The sequence below is a fragment of the Baudoinia panamericana genome (assembly GCF_000338955.1).
Source record: "Baudoinia panamericana UAMH 10762 unplaced genomic scaffold BAUCOscaffold_14, whole genome shotgun sequence".
In the NCBI taxonomy this organism is placed as follows: domain Eukaryota; kingdom Fungi; phylum Ascomycota; class Dothideomycetes; order Mycosphaerellales; family Teratosphaeriaceae; genus Baudoinia; species Baudoinia panamericana.
Window position 1 is genome coordinate 508,189 of NW_006911270.1, and position 24,974 is coordinate 533,162.

General features: G+C 55.2%; 13 protein-coding genes across 13 annotated transcripts; 9 read left to right on the plus strand and 4 right to left on the minus strand.

Moving 5' to 3' along the window:
- Positions 1-229: 229 nt before the first annotated feature.
- On the plus strand, positions 230-502 carry BAUCODRAFT_126746 (uncharacterized protein; the record flags this gene model as incomplete). The annotated part of the gene is made up of 1 exon (XM_007683009.1): positions 230-502. One exon carries the CDS (start codon positions 230-232, stop codon positions 500-502), a length of 273 nt encoding a protein of 90 aa, XP_007681199.1.
- A 38-nt stretch (positions 503-540) lies between these two features.
- BAUCODRAFT_303169 (uncharacterized protein) lies at positions 541-1,045 on the plus strand. Its single transcript, XM_007683010.1, has 2 exons — positions 541-559; positions 617-1,045. The coding sequence occupies exon 2, from the start codon at positions 631-633 to the stop codon at positions 862-864; it is 234 nt and encodes a 77-aa protein (XP_007681200.1). The 5' UTR covers positions 541-559; positions 617-630; the 3' UTR covers positions 865-1,045.
- On the plus strand, positions 1,046-3,297 carry BAUCODRAFT_303189 (uncharacterized protein). Its single transcript, XM_007683011.1, has 3 exons — positions 1,046-1,397; positions 1,487-2,291; positions 2,365-3,297. The coding sequence occupies exons 1-3, from the start codon at positions 1,226-1,228 to the stop codon at positions 2,996-2,998; spliced, it is 1,611 nt and encodes a 536-aa protein (XP_007681201.1). The 5' UTR covers positions 1,046-1,225; the 3' UTR covers positions 2,999-3,297.
- A 191-nt stretch (positions 3,298-3,488) lies between these two features.
- Positions 3,489-3,850, minus strand: BAUCODRAFT_28010 (uncharacterized protein; the record flags this gene model as incomplete). Its single annotated transcript, XM_007682661.1, has 2 exons — positions 3,489-3,665; positions 3,725-3,850. 2 exons carry the CDS (start codon positions 3,848-3,850, stop codon positions 3,489-3,491), a joined length of 303 nt encoding a protein of 100 aa, XP_007680851.1.
- A 197-nt stretch (positions 3,851-4,047) lies between these two features.
- BAUCODRAFT_38892 (uncharacterized protein) lies at positions 4,048-7,146 on the minus strand. Its single transcript, XM_007682721.1, has 4 exons — positions 5,746-7,146; positions 5,379-5,678; positions 4,884-5,313; positions 4,048-4,819 (listed from the first exon to the last, which is right to left on the minus strand). Exons 1-4 carry the CDS (start codon positions 6,674-6,676, stop codon positions 4,390-4,392), a joined length of 2,091 nt encoding a protein of 696 aa, XP_007680911.1. The 5' UTR covers positions 6,677-7,146; the 3' UTR covers positions 4,048-4,389.
- Positions 7,147-7,855: 709 nt separating this feature from the next.
- On the minus strand, positions 7,856-9,451 carry BAUCODRAFT_303236 (uncharacterized protein). The gene is made up of 2 exons (XM_007683012.1): positions 8,310-9,451; positions 7,856-8,242 (listed from the first exon to the last, which is right to left on the minus strand). Exons 1-2 carry the CDS (start codon positions 9,270-9,272, stop codon positions 8,000-8,002), a joined length of 1,206 nt encoding a protein of 401 aa, XP_007681202.1. The 5' UTR covers positions 9,273-9,451; the 3' UTR covers positions 7,856-7,999.
- Positions 9,452-10,046: 595 nt separating this feature from the next.
- Positions 10,047-10,544, plus strand: BAUCODRAFT_152137 (uncharacterized protein; the record flags this gene model as incomplete). The annotated part of the gene is made up of 1 exon (XM_007683013.1): positions 10,047-10,544. The coding sequence occupies one exon, from the start codon at positions 10,047-10,049 to the stop codon at positions 10,542-10,544; it is 498 nt and encodes a 165-aa protein (XP_007681203.1).
- A 13-nt stretch (positions 10,545-10,557) lies between these two features.
- Positions 10,558-11,467, plus strand: BAUCODRAFT_303309 (uncharacterized protein). Its single transcript, XM_007683014.1, has 3 exons — positions 10,558-11,095; positions 11,156-11,204; positions 11,258-11,467. The coding sequence occupies exons 1-3, from the start codon at positions 10,981-10,983 to the stop codon at positions 11,394-11,396; spliced, it is 303 nt and encodes a 100-aa protein (XP_007681204.1). The 5' UTR covers positions 10,558-10,980; the 3' UTR covers positions 11,397-11,467.
- Positions 11,468-13,444: 1,977 nt separating this feature from the next.
- BAUCODRAFT_38897 (uncharacterized protein) lies at positions 13,445-16,201 on the minus strand. The gene has a single exon (XM_007682722.1). The coding sequence runs from the start codon at positions 15,760-15,762 to the stop codon at positions 13,765-13,767; it is 1,998 nt and encodes a 665-aa protein (XP_007680912.1). The 5' UTR covers positions 15,763-16,201; the 3' UTR covers positions 13,445-13,764.
- Positions 16,202-16,222: 21 nt separating this feature from the next.
- BAUCODRAFT_152140 (uncharacterized protein) lies at positions 16,223-17,995 on the plus strand (the record flags this gene model as incomplete). Its single annotated transcript, XM_007683015.1, has 5 exons — positions 16,223-16,319; positions 16,419-16,641; positions 16,697-16,958; positions 17,006-17,639; positions 17,697-17,995. The coding sequence occupies 5 exons, from the start codon at positions 16,223-16,225 to the stop codon at positions 17,993-17,995; spliced, it is 1,515 nt and encodes a 504-aa protein (XP_007681205.1).
- A 1,962-nt stretch (positions 17,996-19,957) lies between these two features.
- Positions 19,958-20,557, plus strand: BAUCODRAFT_49760 (uncharacterized protein; the record flags this gene model as incomplete). Its single annotated transcript, XM_007682790.1, has 1 exon — positions 19,958-20,557. A coding segment is annotated over one exon (600 nt), but the record flags the coding sequence as incomplete, so codon positions are not given.
- Positions 20,558-21,440: 883 nt separating this feature from the next.
- BAUCODRAFT_152142 (uncharacterized protein) lies at positions 21,441-22,207 on the plus strand (the record flags this gene model as incomplete). The annotated part of the gene is made up of 2 exons (XM_007683016.1): positions 21,441-21,951; positions 22,041-22,207. The coding sequence occupies 2 exons, from the start codon at positions 21,441-21,443 to the stop codon at positions 22,205-22,207; spliced, it is 678 nt and encodes a 225-aa protein (XP_007681206.1).
- Positions 22,208-23,995: 1,788 nt separating this feature from the next.
- Positions 23,996-24,732, plus strand: BAUCODRAFT_28019 (uncharacterized protein; the record flags this gene model as incomplete). Its single annotated transcript, XM_007682662.1, has 2 exons — positions 23,996-24,229; positions 24,277-24,732. The coding sequence occupies 2 exons, from the start codon at positions 23,996-23,998 to the stop codon at positions 24,730-24,732; spliced, it is 690 nt and encodes a 229-aa protein (XP_007680852.1).
- Between the last annotated feature and the right edge of the window lie 242 nt (positions 24,733-24,974).

Below are 24,974 nucleotides of genomic sequence, written 5' to 3' on the forward strand. Positions count from 1 at the left end.
TCACGGTGCACCTTCGTTCAGTGTGAGATCATCGTGCGCACAACCTGCCCTTTCCTTTGACGCGCAGCCTAGCTTAGCCTAGCTTAGCGATGCCGGCGTGTAGAAGCGATCGTCGCACTACAGGCCCACGTTCACTGACGAGCATCGTGGCCGAACAGGTTCTATGGAAATTCTTCGGCCCATACCGAAATGTCCACTGTATGGCGCGGGTGTCGATCCAAGGCTCACAATGGACTTACTAGGAGGCTGTCGACTCTCGCGACCACAAACCGTATGTTGCAACGCAGCCATGAACCCGCAAACTTGCTCCACTGCACTTGTGTTAAACCCTGCAGTCTCTCCACGATGTTACCCGGTCATCACAAGGTCGACGTTCGTTGTTGTTGCTTTGCAAGCCACAGCGGGCCGAGCTGCAGCGGAGCTTATCGCACCCCCAATCGACGACATGGGTACATTAACGCGGTTTTCCGGCGATTTGGATCTAAAACAACCCCGGCCTTGATCGATGAGCCACAAGGCTTGAGTTGAGGCGGAAGGTCTACATACATCGAATGTGGGTGTAGGTACAGTAGGCTAGTGATATTGGTCAATGGCATGCATTAATTGTACGATGTAGCAAGCAATGCTTCGATGTGCAATGAAGCTGTTGAGCGCCTGACGTCAGTGTTTACTTCTCTTCCGCGATCAGGCGAGAGAGCTCAAAGCTGGTCCCGCGCATTGCTGCTGTGCCACCCTATGAGAGCGTCGTCTTTTGCGATCTACTGCTCCCGAGCCGTCCAAACGCGGGAAATTGATTGCTCTGCGAATAGTAGCCACAGCGCCACTACGCGTGCACCGCGTCATGGTGTCTTGGCAGCGCGCTGAGCTTCTAGAAAGAATCATTCTGTGGCTAGTGATGTGCCCAGCTCGAGTCGAGGTGTAGTCGTGCTCCTCGGGAGTTCACTGTAGCGGATACGACATCACAAAGAAGCTAAGCACACGTGGCCTATGACGACTGGGTCCGGCCGGTGGAGGACCATCTGAAAGGGGAGGGGCTTGTGAGTCGTGACGCAGGGCTGGCTGGCTGTCACAGCACGCGCCACCGTTGTACGGAGTCCGTAGAACTTCGCCGTATACCAACCGGTAGCGGCCCGATTGCAGAGCAGGTGGAAGCTTGATCCGCAAAGAACACCACAAACCCAGCAGCTCAGTCGTGTTGTTGTTAGCTGCCAGAGGTTGGCTCAGCATGTCGAAGAGTCCACGCGAGCGCTTGCACAAGCTGTTCCACAAGCATGAGAGCGGCACGAAGCGGGAAGATGCAACCCCTGCAGCCCCTGCTTCACCCACATCTGGAGCGCAGAGTAGTCTACATCGGAGGCTCTCGCGGAACTCGTTGCGTGATGTCTTGCACGGCACAGGTACGAATACCTGCCTTCCACATGCTCGCCCGATGCGTTGGCCAAGGCGGTGCAGGTATCGTGGTTTGGAGCTGACTGTTCGCCAACAGGCTTTCCTACCAGATCCCGAAGTCGCGGAATCTCTACCACTATAGACCCAGCTATCTCAGCAGAGACCACTTCGGCCGCAACTGCTGCGGCCAGCGCGGCGGCTATAAGATCGGTGCAGCCAGCACAAACTACTGCAGCAACACAGCTCAAGCAGTCTACCGAAAGGACGCAGCTTGAGCAAAGTGCAGACATGATGCAGCGAGGGCGTCCTACACGGGCGGTGCAGCCAGAGCAAGATTTGCGCCTTCCAAATGTCGCTCATCCCACGGATCTTTCCGCTGATCTCCGGCATCTTACCTTGTCTGACCCTGAGCCTACGACTTCGCAGCGTGGAGACATGGTCGACCGTGGCACCATCCCGCGCAAACCACGCAAGTCTGAAGTGAAGCGGCCTGTTGAGGACACTATCATGGCTACGATCCCATCGAACGGTCAAACTGCGGCGACGAAAGCAGCACGACCACAGAGTGGAGCCACAAACGGTGCATTGCCGTCGAACGTGAAGTCTTCGATGCCGGAAGGCCCGCGCTACTCGAACGAATCAGCGGATTGGAACGGTGTACAGCATGAGAAGCCGGTGCTTGGCTCTTTGAGCGACTTGCCAACGCCACTCAAGATTAAGAAGAAAGCGTCAATGGACTATCGTGCGGACGAGCCAGGCTCACCAGTCTCGCCCATCTCCTCGCGTAGTCTGTCACACAAACATGATGTCAGTGACTTGCGGCGGTCGTCTGATGCTGCTCGCACGAAGAGTCCAGTCTTGTCTTCGCGCAGTCCGCAGCAGAGTCGTGATTTGGAGCAACCGTACGCCACACGTACAAGCTTGGACAAGCCGTTGCCTGCCCGGCCGTCGGATGAGTTCGCTGACGGGCTGGAGAACGACAGAGTTACACGACGGGAGGCTGGCCGTTCGAACCGGCCTGCTGCACAAGCAGCGACTGTGGCTGACAAAGACATCAATCTTGATGGCATCGTGGATCTTTCCAAGACCGAGGATACCACTCTCCACGAGTCATGGGCACCCGCTGTCGTGCATGAGACTGTCATACAGAACGTGCACGAGATCAGGCACGAGGAGATTACACGAGAGATCCACAACCACCATATCTTCCATCGGACTTTGCCGATCATCGACATTGAGGTACTGCCTGCGAGACACTTCGTCCCAGTGCAAGGCGGCTACGCAGAGATCGCCGAAGAGGAACTCCCCGGACGGACTGGGGCAAAGACTCAATGGGCGATCGCCGAGTTTGTCTCGAAACTGCAGCCGAATGCCACAGAGTCCATATTGCCGACCCGCTTCACCGCACGCAAATTCGAAGGCACAGACGGCGACAACAAAGAGTACGTCACGCCTGAAGGTATCAAGCGGACGGAGCAGTGGTGGGTGCACCCTCCGACCTTCTACGAGCCGGCGGCGATTGCAAGCGGACAGACGTATCCCTTCTACTTCGGCTCGCCCGACCCGGCGGACGATGGTATACGGGCGAGACTGCCGCAGGGGAATGTAGTTGGTATGTCACCGTACCTGGCTAGGAAGAGGAGGGAGCAGGTAGCGCAGCCTGAGAATGAGATGAACGGTGGAGCTCCGCCGGTGCCGAAGCATAAGGTCTTCCCGGCGGATCTAGTCGATAAGGCGCGCTCAGGACCGGCGGCTGCTGCGCTGCGATGAGCTTTATAGCTTGTGTGGGATGGCAGACTGGCGTAACAGTACAGAAATTGGCAAAGCCTAGCGGCAGAAGAAGACAGCATGCGCGCGTCAGTGTATGATACTGTTGGATTAGCGCGGCGTAAGGGCATCTCGAGGCTAGGAGCGATGGGTTGGAGCGTCGAGTGGAGCATACAAGCCGTATTAATGTCGATTCTGCTTGTACAGCATCTGTAATCTTAGATTGGTGTTTGACTAGTGACGGAAAACCATGCAAATCTCACGCACCGTCGATGGGTAGTTCATCGCACATTTACCAGTCATCACTGGCCCCAACGCCTGAAGCACGCACATCATGACCCCCCTTGCTGCTGCTCATCCTCCCCATAGATCTCCTGCTGCAGCACAATACTATACACACTCGCCTTTAGCAGCGTGAAAACGGTCGTCGTCTTGCGCTCTAACCCGCGCAAAGCATCCAGAATCTCCACCGAGGGGTTTGCCGCCAGCTCCGCGAGGATGCTGGAGAGCTGTACGACAATACGCTGTGAGTATATTCGTGTGAATGAGTATTGAAGGGGAGACACACGTTGTCGAGGTTGCCGACGAGCTTCGCGTACTCGTTCAGCACGTCTTGCTCGAGCGGTGTCGGTTCTGCTTCACCCCCGCCCTGAGCATGGGAAGGAGCCGTGGCGCGAGGTTGAGCGGCGTCCATCATGTATTAGAATGTGATCATCGGGGACCGTGTGTATTCAACAGCCCTCATCCTTGTCGCTCGGTGCTGTAATGTCCTCAGCACACATCAAGCGCGTACGTGGATCCGCAATATGTTGAGCGCAACTTGAAAGGTTGACGTCGAAGTTTAGCGCGTTCGAGGAAACGCGCTCTCACGTGCGCTTCACAGCACAGTTAGGGAGAGCGAACAATGAAGCAATTTGGGATCGATGACTCCTCTGCCTTGCATCCTATCAACACCTTCCCTCACTCCAGTAAAGGACGCCTTTTTCGCTCGTTCTCAGCAGTGAAAGACCTCCCTTTCACGTCTCGAAAGCCCAAGTGTGCGCCTCCCACCTCCATCGCCATGCACAATCAACCATTGTAACCCCCACGGATGCGCCGCGCGCACGTCTCGTTCAGGGAACGTTGTTCCGCCACGCGCCTCATCCTTCCCCTCCGTGTCCCACCTTTCGTTGGTGGAACAAGCGTTTCAACGTCCTCCATTACCATACTGCGCTCAACATAAGCATAGGCACCCTATCGCCCCCCCTCCGCCTCGCCCTCCACAATGTCATCCCCATCATGATGCAACGTGACACTATTGAACTCCTCAAACGGATCCGCAATCTCGCCCCCCGGCGTAGCCAATCCACTATCGAGCGGCACACCCTTCATCTTGCTTGCCGGCAGGTTCACAAACCCTGGACCGCCTGCCTTGACCGCACCATTCTTCAACCCCTCGCCACTTCCCAGATCAACGCTCTGGCTTTCCTTTACGTTTCGGAAATTGACGGTGTCGATGCCGCGGCCCGCGTTGGGGATGATGGGCGGCTTCATATGCCGCAATAACGCCCATGAGGTCGTCCGGAAGAAGGGGTGGGCTTTGACGTCTGAGGCGCCCGCGCGAGAGCCGAGACGGCGCAGTTCGTCTTTGATGAGGAGTTTGCGGATGAGAGACTTGCAAAGGCTGTGCGCGAACGAAGTCAGTCACAACCATTCCTTCTTGTCCCGTAGTATGGAGGCGAACTTACTTGCTAACTTGTGGTCCCCCACTACCCTCGGGAAACGGCACCTCATCCCTCAAGATGTTCGCAAAAGTCGCATTCCGGTTCTTGCCCTTGAACGGCGTCGTACCGAACAACATCTCATATATTAAGATCCCCAGCGTCCACCAATCCACCGCGCTCGTATGTCCGCAACCCTTAATCACTTCAGGAGCGATGTACTCCTCCGTGCCGACGAAACTGTTGGTGCGGAAGTTGGGCGCGATGCAGGACTTGGTGTCGATGGTGGGTAAGTTTGTAGGGTGTGGGTTGGAGGAGATGCCGAAGCCGCCACGGCCGGAGGAGGTGCTGCCGTTGCCGCTGGCGAGGATCATGGCGGGCGCGCCGCCGGGATCGGATTGTTTGGAGAGGTCGAAGTCGGAGAGCATGATGTGGCCGGATTGGTGAAGGAGGATGTCTGGATTTCAGCGAAGTCAGCATGTGCACAGTTTCCGTTTCGTCGTGAAAAAGTGCTTTGCTCACTTTCAGGCTTGAGATCTCGGTAAATGAAGCCCATCAAGTGCAAGTACTCCAGCGCCGCCGTCACCTCGGCAGCATAGAACCGCGCCGCGTCCTCGTCCACACACTTGTTCGGTCTCGTCTGCAGTGCGCGGAAGAACTCGCCTCCACTGCAATACTCCATACACAGGTACAGATGGTCCTCAGATTGGAAGCTGTGGTAAAGCGTGACGATGAACGGGTGATTCGACGTGGCCAGAATCTCCTGCTCAGCCAGCGCCCGCTTGATCTTGTTGCGCTTGATCATCTCTTTCTTCGACAGCACTACGCCAACATCAGCATCACGTTACACTAAAGATCTTCCCAAAACCGAGCTTGCAGCGTAACTTACCTTTCATGGCATACAGCCTCGAACTCTTCTTTTCCCGTACTAAATACACCTTCCCCACATCACCCTTCCCGATTAACTTGATCTTGTCGAAACTGCCCGGTCCCACCTCCACATTTCGCACCTTGATGCTATTACTGCTGTAGGTCCGTCGAAAAGCAATACTATTCCTCAACTTCCCAGGACTGATGGCGCCATTGATGCCGGGCACGGGTAGTAGGTTCTCGACATTATCCTGCGGTACGGTCTCGACCATACTCAGCGTACTCGCATTGCTATGATGCGCTGCCAAACCGTTCAGCTTCGGCGAGTTCTTCGTTTCCGCTGTTTGAGGCCGGCTGTCGGACTTGTTCTTGCTGCTGAAGAGACCTTGCGCGTTGGGCGCGCTGGCTACCCTTCGCAGCTTCCTGGCCAACTCCTCCTTCCCTGCCGCAACTGCGTCCTTGTCTGCACCCTTCTTCGGCGTCTGAGGAGTGTCCGGGGGTGAAGGCGGGACGCTAGTGTCATTGTGGTGTCGTATTGCCGGCGGGCCTTGATGTTGGAAGTACGGGTTGACATGTGCTGTTGGGCTCATGCCATCATCAAGCGGGTTGCCTTCTGACGCTACCGTGGTGCTTCTTTGCCGGCCGAGATGTGGAATGAAGCGACTGTTGCGGAGACTGCTCTTCGTGTGCTGGGATGAAGGCGTGCGTGTACCGGCTGCTGGTTCTGAAGTCGGAGCGAGGCCATCCTTCTGTGAGCCTGTCTCGGAGCCGGTTTGAGAGCCGTCGTTCTTGCTGTTGATGCGGAAGAAGTTCTTGATCTTCTGGCCTGCGGATGAGTTGACCTTGGCGTTCGCGTTGAGGCTTAGTCCGGAGAAGGTGCGCTTGCCTTCGCCGGCGGGCATGTTGCTGGTGGCGGTGGAGTTGTTACGTTTGGCTGCAAGAGCTGTCATTGCCAGCGTCGCATGCAGCGGAGCCAATGTCCGCTCCGCTATGCGACAATGCTAGTGATCGTATGCCGCTCGCACGCCGGCTAGAGGCGCTATTGTCGCTGCATAGGTTTATCTGGATGGGTCAAGGAACAGTCGTATTGGTGGTCGCTGTTGCCGCTACCACCCCCTACAAGGGAGACTTTGTGTCGGTGCAACGAGAGTCAGTTGTGGTTGATAGGCCTTCCCTGTGGCGCTGCCGATAGCGAGGAGGCGTTGCGTAGAGCCGGCTCACATTGCCCGAGTGCCGTTAACGCTGAGGTCGGCTTTGATGGAGAACAATGAATAATCCTCGCAACTGCACCGTCACATTGACTGACGCAAGCTGGCGAGGCGCAGAGTGTATGTTGGTCTGGAGGTTGAATTGGTAATCGAGCTCGCTCTGTTCCAAGGTGCAGGTCTGAGGCAATGAAAGTGGGGAAGAGCGCACCAACGGCCCGGCATGGCATGCAGGAGCAGGGGTGACGGCTGTGACGGTTGTCTGCAGCGGCGCACCACAACAATTGCTAGAGCGGAAGTAGCACGAGCAGGGCACGACGACAGCCACTCAACCACACTCTTTACAACGTTGTGAGACAGCAGGATCCCAGTGATGCTTCTTTCTTATTGAACCTATCCATACAACTCTTCGGTGCTGACGGAAAGCTAAAAGTCCACGTCTTTGTGGAGAAATTCATTGGCTGGCATACCAATCGTCTCTATGACAATAGCACTACAGAGGCCAACGCCATGCTACAAGCTTGCTCGGCTGATTGTGGGCGTCTGCCACGACTCCTCGTGCACTGTAAATCCCTTGCAACAATGCCAGGCTCCCATGAGATGCGTCGTGCTCCGGCATCAACCTTCACGCACGCCCAAACACCCCCAAGCCGATCTTCTCCCTGTGGCCCAGAACGCCCGCAATGCGGAATGGGTATTGTATCTCACTTCACTTCGTCGACATCGTCCGCTGTAGGTGATGTCGTCCTCTTCGTCTCCGGGCGGCAAATGGAACAGTAATGCTTGCCCAAAGATATCCGCTGACCCTGACGTTCGCGTCGGGAGCCAATCACTAACTGGCCGCCGGTGCCGAGTGCCCGTCCTGTATTTCACGGTCTGACTTCTCCGTCGCCTTGGAGTGAGTTGGCATCCGAGGTCAAGCTGTCGATCATCGTTCGTCAACCTCTCACAAGTCGCTTGCAGCCTTCGTATTGCCGCACAGCTCTCCGCACCAGGCAGAAAGCAGGTAATCATCATTAAATGACGCATCGAGTATCGTTCCAGTAATGCGTGGCGATGATCGCTCACTCACTCAATCAGTGGTTTCTTCAACCTCCCGACTTCCGTCACGCCCAGCGCCCTGAGTCCCGCCGGGTCACCCGCCTTCAAGATCGTCGCTGCAGGCAACATCGGGTTATCTTGACTGATATGCGCCGCATCTCTCGCGGCCTGCTCAATGGCTTCCATTTCCTCCTTGCAGCCCGCATGGTCAAACGGACAGACGACAATGGGTTGCCGGAGTATAATGTCGCGTGCGGACGACATTTTGGCCTGGCAAAAGTTAGCAAGGATAGATTTAGAGGCCAGTAGAAACCATGGCTGTAAGGCGAATCGTTACCTTGACCGTAAGATAGTACTCAATCTTGTAAAGCGTCCCCGTGGTCGTGAAGCCCGAGACCGCGTACATGGGGAATTCGCGTTTCCCTCTCGGCAGTACGCCCTCTCCATCCCGCAACTCTCTGCTCGGAAAGACCAGTCCCAGATTCGTACAGTACCCAGCCTCCGGCATCCTGACTCCGACGCTCTGATTATGCTTCGCCAAGACTCTGACACTCCGCTTTGGCTCGTCGCCTTCGTGGTTGTAGATCACTTCCTCCTCGATGCCCACCGTAATGGACTGAATGGTAACTTTCTTCGCCTTGCTCAACCAATCCGGGTTCGGCGAGAGCTTTATGAAGACCGAAACAGGATCTAACGGTCCGTAACTCCATCGTGGTAGGGTAATGCCTAGACTCACGAGGTGATCGGAAACGCGCTCTGCAGATTCCGGGCGGTTGTACATCCCGAACGTGCTAAGGGTGTCATAGCGCGAGATGGGGACGGGAAAGGCGTACTTGCGCTGTTCGGCATGCGAATGCTGCACCGTGACCACGATCTCGTACCACGTCTCTGCTGTCCGCTTGTCGAGCTGTAGCGACGCAGGAGGAACTCTTCGCGCTATCTCTTCTCCGCCGCGTCCAAAGGGGATGAAGATGACGAACGGCAGGTCCATGATCAGTACGCTTTCGCTTTCTCGGCCTTGCGGACAGCGGAATAAGAGCATCTCTTTGCCGACAATGTCCACCATCTCCTTTCGCGCTGAGCTTAATTGTGATCGTATCATGCTCTCTGCGGCCGGGTTGATGCTTTCCCGGCGTTGTAGCGAGACGGTCACGAGCGAGACATTGACGGGAGCGGACACGCCTGCGGCTGGCCGGATCTCGACACGCCCTTCTATTCGTGGCAGAGTGGCGGAAATGCCAGGGTAGCCAACAAGGAAGTTGCTATTGGGCGGGCCGGCAACGCGAACGGAGGCAGCCATGGTAATGACTACGTCGGCGCAAGGTAGTGTGGTGTGGGAATGGTACTGCTCCGCTTGGCGGTCTGCGGAGACGGGCGTCGGCGCACATTGGCGCTATGACATTGGGAGGGCGCCGTCAGGAACGATGCTGTATGGCGACGATGTAGTGAATGAGCTTGGTATGGTTGCCTGCTGTTTGCGCTTACGCTGGCGCTTGGGTGACTGTTTGCGCACGATCGTCCTTGGCGGGTCGCCAGTATAAAGCGAAAGTAAGCGCTTCACGTTGTTTCGAAGTGTGTTATAGTGGTAGTATGGCGTTGTAACAGCTTTCAGATAGTCGTCATCGGTCTCAGTAGGTAGGGTGTTGGTTGTAGCTGTGCTGCGGAGCCGGGTCGCCTATAAGCTTTGTGTATCCCGAGAGTCTGATATCTCTGTACCTTATGCTATGCTGCAGTCGTGACAATGGCAATGCTCCCAATCGTATGCTTCGGGATCGGACGTGTAAGACTGGCTGATGTATGCGAGTGGTATGTGCTCGGAGAACAGGCTCGCCTCGACGACGCCGTTGGCCGTTGCGCTGGGTCGGCGTGGCTTACACCATGGCCCGAGTGGACCCTGCAGGCCTGCTTGTGTGTCACATGTTGATCGTGGCTGGTGAAGGACTACGAGTCATGGCTCCCTCAATGGCGGTTTTAGATTGTGTATATACAGGAAGCGGACAATGTGGCAAGAGTATGCGACATGACAGTAAATTCAAAATCTAGTGCTTGACTGGGTTCAGTTCATAAATCCATCATGGCAGTCACTCTCCACACCACCCATGGGCCCCTCAAGCTTGAACTCTTCTGCACAGCCTGCCCGCGCACGACTTATAACTTCCTCGCCCTTTGCGCCAGCTCAGCCTACAATAACTCGCCGTTCCATCGCAGCATTCCGAACTTCATGATACAAGGGGGCTCTCCTGCTGAAGCCACACCAAAATCTAACATCTCCATCTACCCCACGGAAACCGGCGTGTTCGAGGACGAAATCCAACCTACCCTAAGGCACAACGCTCGCGGCATCGTCAGCATGGCGAACAAGGGACCTAACACGAACGGGTGTCAATTCTTCATAACGTTTGCTGGGGCTCCGCATTTGGATGGGAAGAACACTGTCTTCGGACGGGTATTGGAGGGGTGGGAGACGCTAGATGCTATGGAGGCGGTCGGTGTGGATGTAAAGAATAGGCCACAGCAGCCGATTAAGATTCAGAGGGTTGTGGTGCATGCGAACCCTTTGGCGGATGGGTGAAGCGGTGTTGTTCCTATGAACACGGATCAGAGTGTTAAGATCGTCATATCCACCAAAATCAGCCGCGCGATATGAGCAGGTCCCTGCCGTGAAGTGCAGGTGGAACGTTGGGAAGCCAAGTTTCGATCGAGAGTTCTGTTTTGCTCAACAGACTGTGGCGTAACCCTCAAAATGGAATGAGCCGCGGTCTCCCCGAGCGACATGGTGAGATAGCAGGAGGACCAGGAGAGAAAGTCGAGCAGGGCCAGCGAGCACTTGGCGGCTTGTATTGTCCCACGAGTTGGGGGGCTTGAAGTGCAGAGCATGTTTGTCATAGCTGCCCACAAGCTGAACATTTGCTTAGTCAGCGTTCGAGTCGTTCAAAATTAGCGTGCCGTTTTCGTGAAGGCTACTTGCAGACCACAACCTGTACGTTCGACATTACATAGATCGTAAAATGGCCGAGCAAGCAGACTATGTCACACTTGTCTCATCCGACGGCTATTCCTACGTCGTTCAGAGATCAGCGGCTTGCATTTCACCCGCGATCCGGCGAATGCTCGACCCAGCCAGTCAGTACCAATGCGACCGCACCATGGCCGCGATGATGAACGACTAACGGAGCTTGACAGACGGCTTCCTGGAGAGCAAAACCGGAGTGATACGGTTCGACAATTTCCAGTAAGCTGGCCGAGACCTGGGCGAGGCGACAACATACGCTAACCAACGTCTAGTGCTATCTTGCTGGAAACGATCGTGAAGTACATGTACTACAACGAGAAGAACAAAGACGCGCGCGACATTGCAGACATGGACTTCCCAGATTCACTGTGCCTGGAACTTGTCTGGGCGGCGGACTACCTGGATATATGACCAGCCTCCTAGCCTAAGCGTCCGATACATGCGCGATATGCTGTGGGTGTGGCAGATGCGCGTCAGTCCCGGCTGCACGACGCGAACCATGAACGGTGATCGCAGACTGCGAATCTGGATGATAGCTCGAGGGTGCTTGAGTGTCTCATCGAGATACTGACACTACACGTCAGCATGCATTTTGGCGCCAAATAAGGAGCACTTTAGCCGGCTCGCCAACGGCACCCCAAGCGCCCCGAAGCCGGGTGTCGACAACAATCGCTGCATACCTTGTAAATCACTGCAGTGCATGCCTTGTGGATACGATCGTTAGCGGCAAGGCCGCAAGATATAGGCCTACCCATCGCCCATCCCAAACTTACCGTGGCTGGCAGATTGTGTCCATTGTCAAGCAGAACTTATTCGCTTATTTACGCCGACACGCGTGTGACTGTCAGCACCCTCGTGTGGATAAATATCCGATAGCGTCTCCGGCGAAGGGTTCGACATGAGGCGGGAGACGGGTTTGCTGAACTCTTCCACCCAGCACTGCATCTCAGGCTTTGATGCCAGTCTCTCACATGCGATTGAATCTCGGAAAGAGCAGAAAGCAGAAATATGTATCAGATGCACCGACCCATCATCGGCAAGCGTTCTTGAAGGCGTCTTGCCCCTGCTGCTCAGCCCACTTCTCCCTTGGGGAAGAGGGTAAGAAAGTGTTCCGGATATTTCTGGACAGGGATACACGCTCCGGCTGGAGCTTTGAAGACGTCTCACGCGTGCAAATCTGAGGCATCTTGACGTTCACCAGCAGCCTACCCGCAGCACGATTATTCTGTGCCTTAGGCACCAAACCGTTGCGCAAGCCAGAACAGTCCGCGGACGCTAGGCTCTCGGCCCAGAGCCAAGTGGAAATGGATCAAGCCCAAGTCCAATCAAGGGTTCGGCATATCGGAGCCTGGATGAATGATCTCTCTGTGCCAACCTAGAGATCTACCACATATTAGGCAGCGCCATTAGGAGCAGTATATGTAGGTACATCTCGTTCTACTGTACTGTATGTCCCAGAGCATCTCATTGGAACGGATCTCAAACCTTCTACAGCCAGGGAGGAACGTTTAGTCCTTTGTATCAGCGCATACTCCAGCCATTCGTCAGAGCCACCACTATCATGCCTCCCATGGAGCATGGCACCGACCGCACTCTCCGCTTGCTGACCATCCTGATTTGGTTCCCTGCAGTCGCGTTTCTTCTTTTCCACATGGCATAACATCTCACTACCTCTGCCCGGTGCTCGGCATCATACCAATGAGTTTCAGCGCCGCAGCAGGCATTGTCCACGTCTCTGGTAAGGCTAAGTCGCAACTCGGCAACTTGTATATGGACCTTTGTTGCACGGCCTTTCTGTTTGCCATTCTTGTTCCGGGATGGATCAACCTGGCGAAAGGCCCCCGCAGGTCATACAATTGGTCTTCCTACTGGTGCTTCAACAACCATGGTCGGCGCGTATGGTACGGTGCCAATGATGTGTAGCCTGTACGAAACTTCCTCCCCGCCTGGCGGCTCGATCTCAGCTCAAATACAAGGGTGTTCACTAACGCAAGGCTTACAGCGGCATTCATGCCTACTTGGCCATCCGTGAGATGCCAAATCTGTTCATGCGCCCAGGAACTTGCCCGCACTGCCACGGCACGCTTAGCCGATTCGTTCAACGGACCGGGACTTATACTCCGGTTGCAGAGTTCGACGAAGCGCCCGAGAATGCGCAAGCCGAGCATTTCCACGAAACCAAAGAACGCGCCGGTCCGATCCAGTTGACCGAAGAGGAACCACGCCCATCGTCTTCCCACGGTCCACGGCCAAGCACTGACGATGAGACTGCGCGCTTGGTCTGACTCACCTGCTCCCTGACAAGGGAAGCGAGTAGACTGCAAAGCCTTGTAGAGACTGCGAAAAGACGAATGCGGCAGGCTAGTGCAAATATTCGAGTGACTGCCATTGACGAAGTAAACGAAGCGAGAGTGGAAGCTTGGCTGGAGATGGATGGAATGGATGATACTGTGTCCATCGAAGTAGATGCGATCGATATTTGAAACGGGTTGGAGGCTACATGCGAGGAGTCAGGGGAGGTGAGAAAGAGGTAGTGCAGGCCAGAAGTGGCGCAACCGTATCGTCGGTCAGATAACAAGCACCTGGCGCAGTAGGTAAATATGCACAGTCATTCATTATTGATTGTATAGATCTCACTTGGCATCGCCGGTCTGAAGGCGCTCCAAGGATCAACAGGGCAGAGCCCATACATGTGGTATCTTCCCGCCATCCGCGCCCAAACTCCGTTCGCTGTCACAATGGTGTACAGAAGCACATACTTGACGAACTGTACCTCATCTCAGTCGTCAAGTACAATGGCGCCGCCGTCGTCTATGACTTCGATCGCAGCCTCCTTGGCGGCCTTGGCACGCTTGACCGCGCCTTCCACCTCTGCTTCAGCTTCGCGCTTGCGCTTGAGGCCGACGCCAGCGGCGACCGCCAATCGAACGCCATTACTGTCCATCGCATCACGGTTGGTCTCGGGTGCCTTCGGCGGTTTCGGTGGAAGCGACAGTTTTGGCGGCATTAGCCGTGGGGGCTCCTCTGCGGTGGTGGTGTCTAGTGACTCCACGATACTGAGCACCAGGTCGACTTTTGGCGCGTCACTATCATCTGTCACCGTGATGAAGCTGTTTGCTGCGCCAATGTATTCCCCTAACGGCTTCGCAAGGTTGTCGTCCAGGTCAGGGTCGAAGATCACACCCATGTCAGTGGTTATGGAGAAGTCTTCATAGCCAACTGTCGCTTTCAGCACGTCGACTAGCTCCTGCAGCGTCGTGTTGCCGTTTGCCGGAAGTTGCAGCTTCGCATACACAGGTGAACACACTGGACATTCACGGTTCGGCTGTGACAGGTTCTGAACCGTTATCATACGTTCCGTATTACGCGATGTTAGGAAGACAAGCTTCGAGCCGCCCAACACGCTCTCACTCTTGCCACCAATTGTGCTGTGCGTTGTCGTTGGTAGGTGGTTATTTGCAGTGGGCTTGCTCAAGCCGTTCTGCTCCTGTGGCAGGCTTCGCAAGATCTTGAACGCTTCGAGCACGCACAAACTCGCCGTAAGCGCGTTTGACGTCGCAATTGCCGGAATTATGTTGCCTGCCATCTGCTTGATCTCCCATTCGCTATGCAACGGTATGCCGAAAACATGCGATCGCAAGTTCGCCGCCGATGCCACGAAGTCTAGCGTGTCCTTGTCGTCCTTGTCGAATTCTATGACTGACTCTCCTGCTTGGACCCGACTGCTGAGCGTGTCGAGTGCGTAGCAGAAGACTGATAAGTTGTCGTGTAGGCTCCAGACTGCTTGGTCTCGCACAGCGAGAGCCTGGCCGCGCTGGACAATCTCTGCGTCAATGCCCGCTACTAGGTCGTCGAAGCGGAGTGACTCCGGTGCTTGCCTTGACTGCCACATCTCGCTCATGCTCCGTAAGCGCTCAATATCCTCATGAAAGACCTTGTTGAACACCTCTTGTGCGAACTCGCTTTTGCCCATAATTCGTCGTATCTTCTTCAACGCCTCAGCTTCCTCCCTCAGCTTGGCCACCTCCTCCGCGTTGTCGCCTTCCGTGACGGCAACAACAGCGGAGTCCTCTTCGCTTGTGCCAAACAACTCCGGGAAGAGGTACGACTTCGCCCAGACAATGCAATGAATTGGCTGGGAGGGTGTCGAGCGGATTGTGCAAATTGGGAAGCTCTTCTGCACAGGTTTCGGATTGCAGTCATAGCATTCTGTGACGCCCTTCTTAATCGCTTGCACCTGCCCATTGAACCCAGTCGTGCCGCTTTCGATCAGAGGTACGTCGGCCGCAAGACACATTCGGTTCACGTGCCGTCTCGCAGCCAGATTGTCCAGCGCGTTGAAGACAAGATCGAAGCTCTTAAAGAACTCGACATCGTATTGGCTGTCAAATATGCTCGCGTGATGCGCCTCGATGTTGACGGAAGGATTGAATTGCGACGCAGTTTCTTTCGCGACGGAGGCTTTGGGCTTCTTGATGTGCTGCTTCCGGAAGAGGAACTGCCGATTGAGGTTGCTAAGGTCGATGGTATCCAGGTCAATCACGACTATTCCCGGCTTGCGATATGCCACCGCTGCCGTTTCGGTCTCCGGTGTCTCCAGTGTACCATTCCTGGTGCCATTCTTGCTCGCAAGGCTGCCAAAGCCACAGCATACCAAGTTCTTAAGCACCTCACATCCAATACCGCCGGCACCGACCAGAAGCACGCGGCTTTCTTTGACGCGCTTTGTGAGTGGTAGGCCTAGCGACTGCGCCAGGCCACGATCGCGTCGCTGCATGTCGTCGAAGTGTGAGTGTGATGTTGTAGGTTTCGCTTCTATGGGGATGGTCGGCACTTATTGAGGGATGTAGAGAGTGTGGGCTTGGCGTTCTTTCACTGTGAAGTGAGCCTGACCATAGAGCTCTTGTAATGACCGAATGAGGGTAGTGGTAGGGAGCGTTTAGCGGTGTCGAGGGTACAAGGCGGCGCGCATAGTGTCTCTTTTATGGTGTATGGCGCCGCCGAGCCGATGGAGCTGGAGATGTAATTTAAAGAGGTTGCAGGCAGAGAAGAAGGAGTTCAGAAAGACAATGCAAACATTGACTCGCATTCACTTCGATCGTGATGCAACTCTTCAGAAGCGAGGTTCGATCCTTAGGCCGCAACTTGTTCGGCCGAGACGCCAATGAGGTGCGAGGGTGCTAGGAGTAAATCACCACCTCCTCTCTCATCGCTGCGTCAACCACATCGCTGCGAAGATGAGCGACGATGAGGCGGATCCTGAGCTACTGCAGCTCCTCCGCCAGAGCTTGGGCATCCCTTCCAACCGCTCGGACGAAGTGTCAAGCCAGACAGGTAGGCTACGGTCCGACCTTTCCACTATCTCGCCTGCAAGATTGCACGTCTCTCTATCTCCGTAATTCGCCCGCTATGGCATTGGCTGATGGTCACAAGGCGTGCTGGCAGATGCGGAACACATCTACAGTGATGCCATTGACGTTTCGATTGACATGTATGGCACCAAGTCTGCAGCTTCAAACATCTGGAAGATGATGCAGGAACGAGCCTATTCTACCGAAGCCTGGAGTCAGGTGGAACTTCACCCAAAAGCGGGCGAAGGCTTTTCAGAACTTGACACGATCAACTTCATCTTCACTATGGACCTTCTCAACTTCTCGTATGAGCGACGGAGGTTATGTATTATGTAACCCGTGGCGCTGACGAAGGATCAGTTTCTGGTCCAAGCTATCAGATGACCAGCGCTTCCAGGTTGACTACAAGGGGAGACGGTGGACGGGGTACAACAGCCTACTGGCCTGCCTGCATCGAGCACTAGACGAAGGCATCCCAATTACCACACCGCGATACTGGCGGAGCTCGCAAGCTTCTGACGAGGCTTTCAAGCATGTCTTTAGAAGTGCCACTAGCGAGGATATCCCGTTGCTGAGTGAGCGCATCGCTGTCCTGCGTGAGGCAGCCGATGTTCTGCACAAGGTAGGCCCGTGTAAGGCTTGCTCTCCAGAGCTGTACTGACCCGATAGAGCTTCGGTGGACCCGAAGATGTACCAGAGATGGTGGTGGAGGCTGTTCTCACCAGCTGCCCTGACCTATCTGTCAATCGCACTCATCCAGGCCAAGCGCACCGTGTCGGAGGAGCTCACGGAAAGGAAGCGACCGAACGCTTGGAAATAGCCAGCGAGCAGCAGCACGACGCTTTTTTTGCTGCCGACTTTGATTATGAACGACTGTCTCATGTCAGTGTAAAGGCAGACCAAACAACTACCGTCGTTACCATGCCGGTGCTAGACAACGACATTCCAATGCAGTCCATAGCAGACCCGGAGGAGGTCGTTGTTCACCAGTCTGCAGTCGAAGCTGCAGCATTGCCGATCAATCAAGATGGGGCTCAAAGTGATCGACAGAGCAAGAATGCCGAGTCTTTCAGTCGAGACCAGTCAGTTCTATGCCTAATTGACAAGGCCGATCGTTCAGCCGGCAAGTTGGTGAATCTGCTTGCCAGACATTTTGCATGCTTCTGCGACGAGACCCAATTTCATGGCCGGAAAGTACGCTTCTTCAAACGAGCGCAGATTTTCGGTGCAGACCTTTGGGCCGCATTCAATGGTGCAGGTTATGGCGAGTTTCAAGACATAGATACCTTGACGATGTTTGCAGGTACGTAACGTCAACTGGATGCCATTGGGCCCAAATCGGTATACTGATGTTAGGCAGACTACCGGGTACCACAAATGCTGTATACTCTCGGCGTGCTGTCGTACAGTCCGTCGTTACTCTACCACATCCGCGACGGGAAGCAAATCCCGCCTGGGCACAGCTGGGAAGTTCAGCTTCGAGGCTGTAGCATTTGGGCGGTAGAGCTCATTCGTTGCGAGATCCTACGCTTGCAACCCCAGGCGGCAGTGAACGCGGTGTTGATAGACTTCTTTTTGTACGATCTCACCAAAGAGCGCGAGCGAACGGAGGGCCAATTGAGCATACCGCACCACCGAACGAGGAGTATTTGGTACTGAGACAACGAAAAGCGCTATAATGCAGCTTTCTGCGGTTGAGGTATTAAGCTCGAGTACGCTGTAGCCAGTCATCTCGACACTCTTCAGGCTAACGAGTCAAGTTTGCACTGCTGCTGTCGAGAGCTGTCGGGCTAAAAGAGCGGCAGCAGCTAGGCCTTAGCTCTGCTGCATTATGCAGGTCCCAGTCGCGCCGGCTTCGATGACGGCTCGACTTCGCGTAGATATGTGGAGTCGGAATCCTTCGTACCGTGAAAAAAAGTCTTACGTATGACTAGCTCTTCTACTGGATGCTCGGGTGAATTGAGGTTACTCGCGCAGCGCTGACCAGCACAGTCAGCTCGCCGGAATGACAGCCCAGGGCCTGAAGTTGGTGAAACCGCATGCTTCGACCGCCACAACTGCGGCCATCAGGGACGGACGCTAGCCGATTGGCCAGCTTGACTGCATCTAAAACATGGCCGCTTTCCTGTCCAGATCTGCAGCTACCACCTTGGCGCGGTTGCAAACTTTTGCTCACCAGGCTCCGCTCTTGTCACACTGCAGCCGCTTGCAGAAAGTCCAGGCTAGCCTTTGCCATTGGCCACATTGCACTTCAGGCTACTTCTTCGGGGAACCACTGCAGCGCCCTAGACTCTGCTATGCCCCTGGTCCATGTTAAGCTGTCGGCATTCTGGCGCCGTTCCTGCGCCTGCTGCACCGTTTGCGCTGGGGTTGGAGTGCGCACCGGTGTTGGAGCAGGGGAGGGTCGTTGAAAAAGGCCGCCTCCTCCCTCTCGCGGAAGATGTTTGTTGTTACTCACGCTCCTCGTTGTTGCACATAGGCAGGCACTCCTTCGTTCTCTCGTTCAGAACGTCCATTCATTCACCCCCTTGCTGTCGCTAGTCGATACGCACTTGTCACTCACTTGTCGCGAACTACCCACACTCACTTCTAACGAACAAATAGAACAGCAGCGCTGTTTACTCAGACTCGACAGTCACAATGCACTCGTTCACCATTCTCGCTTTGACCGGCCTCACGGCCTTGACCGCTGCGGCTCCTCATGCTGCTGGTCACCTACACCCGCGCCTTCACCTCGCTCTTCGTGCGCAGACTACTGATGGTTCCTGCGGCGGCGACAGTGGCAACACCTGCGCGCCGGGCTTCTGCTGCAGTCAATGGGGCTGGTGTGGAGCCAGCGAGGCTTACTGTCTTGCTGGTTGCCAGTCTGCCTTCGGTACCTGCAGTGGTAATGCCACTGGCATTCTTGGCACAGGCACTGTCACTCTCGGTCTTGGTTCGGTCACCGTGACCGCGACTCCATCCAGCTCTACGAGCTCGTCCGACTCTTCCTCCGTGAATCAAGCCAACAAGAATCACCCCTACCCGACATTCTCTGGCCAGCCTCACACTTTCAGCAGCTCGGCAGAGTCGAGCACCAGTGCTATTGCTCCCGCCACGACCTCTACTACCAGCAGTGCGGCCGCTCCTACCACGACGTCGACAACGCGGGTTACGCTCACCTCTTCGACCACGCAAATGTACACCGTGACCGCAACGTCGAGCCCGAGCACATCTTCTGCGGCTGTGCCTACAAGCGCTTCAGCTTCATCTAGCTCGTCCAGCTCGTCCAGCTCGTCCAGCTCGTCCAGCTCGTCCAGCTCGTCCAGCTCAAGTACCTCGAGCACCTCGTCGTCCGCCTCGCCATCCACCACCTTCGCTACGTCTACCTCCACCACCGTAGCGCCTGTGAGCACATCGAGCACCTCGAGCACCTCCACATCGTCAAGCAGCTCAGCCGCTCCAACCTCATCTTCCACGACAGTTGTGCCTTCCACTACGTCAGCTGTCTCCACCACTTCGTCCAGCGTAAGCAGCACCTCGACCTCGTCTTCCACTACCACATCAGCTGCCTCAACCACTTCGTCTAGCGCAAGCAGCACCTCGACCTCCTCTTCTGGTGGTCTCGGCGACAAATACACGCTTTACCTCGGCGACGGCACCACCGCTCAGGGCTGGCCCAGTATGTCTGCATGGACCAACTTTGAGTCCATGTGGACCGCCAACCTGCCGATCATTTCCATTTCGTGCACGCAATTCGGCGAGCCAAACAACTCGGATCAAGAGTCCGCTGACGTGAAGTCCGCGATTCAGTCCGTCTCCTCGGCTTCAGGAGTCGATGAGCGCTTCATCCTCGCCGTAGTGATGCAAGAGTCAAAGGGTTGTGTTCGTGCGCCCACCACCAACTGGGGAGTACGCAACCCCGGCCTCATGCAAGACCACGATGGCTCCGGCACTTGCAACGACGCTGGTACCGTCCAAAACCCGTGCCCTAGCAGCGAGATCACCCAGATGATCACAGACGGCACTGAGGGTACTGCAGCCGGCGACGGGCTTGTGCAAACCCTTTCTGAGGCCAATGCTAGCGATGTCAGCAAGTACTACAAGGCTGCTCGCATCTACAACTCTGGCAGCATTGCGAGCAGTGGCCTCTTGCAGGATGGCATCGCAACGCACTGCTATGCTAGCGACATCGCCAACAGGCTGACAGGCTGGGTCAACGCGGCGACTACTTGCACGCTTGGCTAAACTTGATGTTATTCGCTTGCCGGGCATAGGTATATCTTGGCATGCGGAGCTGGATCTCTTTCGTATCGCACGACGCCATGATCATGACAGGTATACATGCAAAAAGTGAAAGGCAAAGCGCAGCTAGAGTAGCACAGTCGCCGCCTGCTGGAACGTAGTATGCTCTTGTATATACGGTCAACGCATCATCTTCAGCGACCACTCACCCTCGTGACCTCGCTTTACAGAATGTTTGCCGTTGGCTTCAGCACTGTAGCCGGCCACGAGCTTCCCACCGTCTGCCAAGCACTTGTCCTTGTCATCCTGTTCCATCTCCCCCACACTACAATCTTGGAAAATCTGGAGAAAGCAAGCACTCCGCGGCCGTCCTTCCGTTTCCAGTTTTGGCTCAGTGACGAAGAGATCTGGCCCAGCAACTGTTGTAAATGGGTTTCTGTCGTTCCTTGCATTATACATTCGATGAGTAACGGCATTGTCGTAATAAGGTGGTCCGTCAATGGAGTTGGACTACAAAGATCGGCGCCATCCAGATCCATCTCATCCCGTGCCGCGCAAGTCCCGCCTGCTGCTTGCTGGCCTTGCGTGACTTCGGGTGATCTAACCGCCTCAGCCACAGTTGCCGATTGCTCCGGTGTCAAACCAACCTTTGCTGCTGTATATCCTCCACACTTGCCATCGATCCCAACGTTGTAGCCGCACTTCCTAGGAGATAGTCTCTTCCGCCATCTCTGGCAAATCGCTGGCCGTATGCTTCACTCGTTCCGAACAGCTTGTTTTATCATTCAAATCAACACATATAATGGCTTCACAGGTTCATAGCGTCACGACTGCTGTAGGAAGGAGTCAGCCCACATTGCATTCTCAACCTGGCGTAGAGATGGACACACTACCCGGCGCACCATCATCGGCAAGCGAGCCACACCCTGTCGACCGCGTTGACCCAGCCAACTCAATGGCACAACCTCCCTTTACGCATGTCGAAGCAGCACCATCAATACCCGCCACAACAGCATTATCGTCGCCATCAGATATTGACAACGACTTCACTCCCGCTCCCATGATCCGGAAACAGTCGGAAGCACTGGGTCCGGCTACTGATGGAACCATTGCGCCACCGGCAACCAGCGAGCCTGTTCTCAGTATCACACTTCTACTTACGACAGGCGCCAGACACCCCTACAAGATTGACGAGAAGTACCTCACGTCTCGCAATGCCACTGCGAAGAAGGCAGATGGCTCTTTCGACCCCATGCAGCTTAGCGGTTACAAGTTGAAAGAGCTTATATGGACCGACTGGCGAACGGAATGGGAGCCGAAACCTGCAAGCCCTAGCAGTATTAGGCTTATCATATGGGGTAAGATGGTCGATGACAAGAAGATGCTGAGTGGTACGTATCGCGAGCTCAAGCTCCTCGCTGCAAACAGTTTAGCCGTCATGTATATATGTTGCGAGCTGACGTTGATATCATGATTGTAGACTACGCTTTCAAACTCGACCAGACCAATATTGTTCACATGACTGTCAAACCCGCCGACTTTGGTGAAGATGAGGAGGGCACGGCCAAGCACGCAAAAGGCGGGAGCATCCGCAGAGGCAGAGATACTGGAGAAGGCGGTGTGGGCTGTCGTTGCGTGATCCTTTGAGGCGAACAAGCACGAGTGCTAGGTGACCAAGTTGCGCAACACCAAATGCGCTTTGCTTCGGAAAGCCGATGGTGACGCCGAAGTCACCCTCAGCAGGATCCAGAAGTAGGGAAGCATGAGCGCCAAAGCCTCGCGTTCTCCCATGCCCCCGGCACGAGCAGCCGACCTCCACTTTGCACTGGTTGGAGCCTCAAGACGGCCCGGATGAGCTACACGGTTGCTGATAGCGTCTAAAGACGCACAGTCTCTGCGCCGTAGGTGTACTAGTGGGATGCGACGCAAAGCGCAGTAGCGGGTGCTTCATGATGATCATGCTATGATCTGCCACTGGATCCTACCACCGTGCACCGGACCATATGTCGGTTCAAGATCCGCACACACGAGCCTCCACTCTCCCCCCTTAGATCAGGGACTCGTCCACTGTGTGTCGCACTGCGCGGCAGCTTACTTTGGTGACCACTTGGACGACGAACGTATAGCGCCGGCACAGTTATCGATCTTACTACTCGCTTTGGGCAGATGACTTCGTAACATACCTGCAGGACACCACTAACGTGGATGACCTACAAGACAGTGAAGGTTATACTTCACTCGAAGCAAATGCGAACCTTACTAAGCTTCTGCCACCTCGTAAGGAGAGACAGGACACGAAAATGGCAACAACGCTTTGCCGTCAGGCTAATGGATGGCACCTTAGTATCACTGGCAGCATTCTCGAGGGTGATACACGCCACGAATTGATGGCACTCGCACAAAACGTGCCGCACATCTTTAATAAGATTGAGATTATGACGATTGATTGGTCAACCGACAGCATCTATGCGGACGTGAATACGGCTCCTACGACTCATTGAAGTGTTAGATTTCGTCTTGGGAATCGGCGTCACGCTCTCACCGCCGGGATGAAGCATTGTGGTTCCTCTTCTTCTGTGGAAAGGGAAGACCAGGCCGACTCAAGCACACGATCGCAATCAAGCATGACGCGATCTTCAAAGGTTTAGCGACGGATGGTTTGCAGCGACGCAGTCAGGATGGTGCCCGCGGAGGGCTCGACCGCGTCAAGCGCAGCGAGTCATTCTGTGCGTTGGTTGTGTACACCAAGGGTCGCCCGATGCGTAGATAGTGTAGCTGCCGCCTAATTAGGATCCACGTGTTAGGGAGGATGAATGTAACCTGCAGGAAGAAGAGCCAGAGATAAGGCAAGAGCGAGAACTGGGGAAGGAGCGGAAGCGTGAGCAAGGCTGGAGGCACGCACGAAAGGTGAGGAGCGGCATGGGTTGAAGGACTTGAGTAACGTCATTGAGACGCTCTGAGTCTCCGTCTGACTGCTGAGGGTCTCTTCGGAGTTGTATTGACCTTGTCTGCGAATTTCCGATGCAGCTTCCGCGCGCGGCTGAAGGAAAGCGTCAAATCTTCAACATCCATCATTCTTGGTCGTGTGTCATGTGGATGTGGCCAAATCATCGAAGTCCAGCAATGGTGGTATGAGTGAGTGCTAGGTTGGAGAAAGGCTTCGAAGGGCTTTAGGTAGGTCGAACACCTTCCCATCACTGCAGGGTTTCACGGAGTGCAAGATTCGTTTCTCGCCAGCTTGCATGCTCTGCGGACTCGCTCCCGCGCAACGCAAAGACTTCAAGTGAACGGAATGCTGGCAACGCAAAGGTCACGGCGTAGGACAAAAAGGGAAGGCACGACCACCATCCCGCTAATCCCACTCGAAGTTTCCTGCCCTTTCTCAAACATTCGGTGTTGGTCTCTCCACCATCTCCACGACTTTCGAACAACGATATGGCGAGCAAAAACCGCGTGAGAAAGATGCTTCAAGCAATTGCAGATGAGAAGACGATAGAGCAGCCCTTCCTATTCAGCGACCTTCATCCACAACTGCGCAACAACATCTACGAGCTCATTTTCTATGCTGGACACGCCACCACCCCGGAAGACATGGAGATATCGACGCTTTTGGAACATGGTCCCAGCAGTGCGCTAACCCTCGTCAACCGGGCCATACGTGCCGAAAGTGTGAGCCTCTTTCGCACAGCAGCGAAAGACTTTTGCCAAGCTCGCAGAATTCACATCAGGCTGACAAGGGCACGTGTCAGAAGCACGGATTGGAGGCCTTCCTCGAGTCGGCAAAGCTAGTGCCAGCGGCTCTCAGTAGTCTCCAAGAGGTTATCATTCGGTTCGAGGATATCTGCCTGAATCGCTATTGCCATGCTCTGCACTTGAGCTGCGACGATACGGACTCTGCGGCTGCGTCCCGCTGCGCCGTCATCTTTCACTGGGCTTTCAATGTCGAACGCGCCGCGCCCATGGGCGAAGCGACTTCCTCTGCGCGAAGGGGAGGGTCGGAGAGCCCCGCCTCGTCGGTGGCGGCGAAAGGCTGTCTTGATAGACTGACATTTGAGGCAAATGTCTGTCTCCGGGTCATTGAGGGAGGCAATCTCGGAGGCTTCCATGTCCCCAACTGCATAGAAATGCTCATGCTGTGTGCAAGCAAGGCTGAGAGGCGTTGGCGCGGATAGGATCGATCTCCTCCTGGCTCAGGAGCTGTACTGATGTACGTCGCCCGGCAGTGTCGGTATGATATGAACGAGCGTGACGCCGAGGCGTAAAGCGTCGCGGCTGCGGCACTGGAATATGAGCCATGAACGTATGCCGCGAGAATGGTGGAAGATTCCGAGCGCTTTCGACAGGCTCCAGTTACTTCGACTGAACATGACTCTCTGTGTGCATGTACTGTAGAGCAGACCGGGCGCAGCTACGG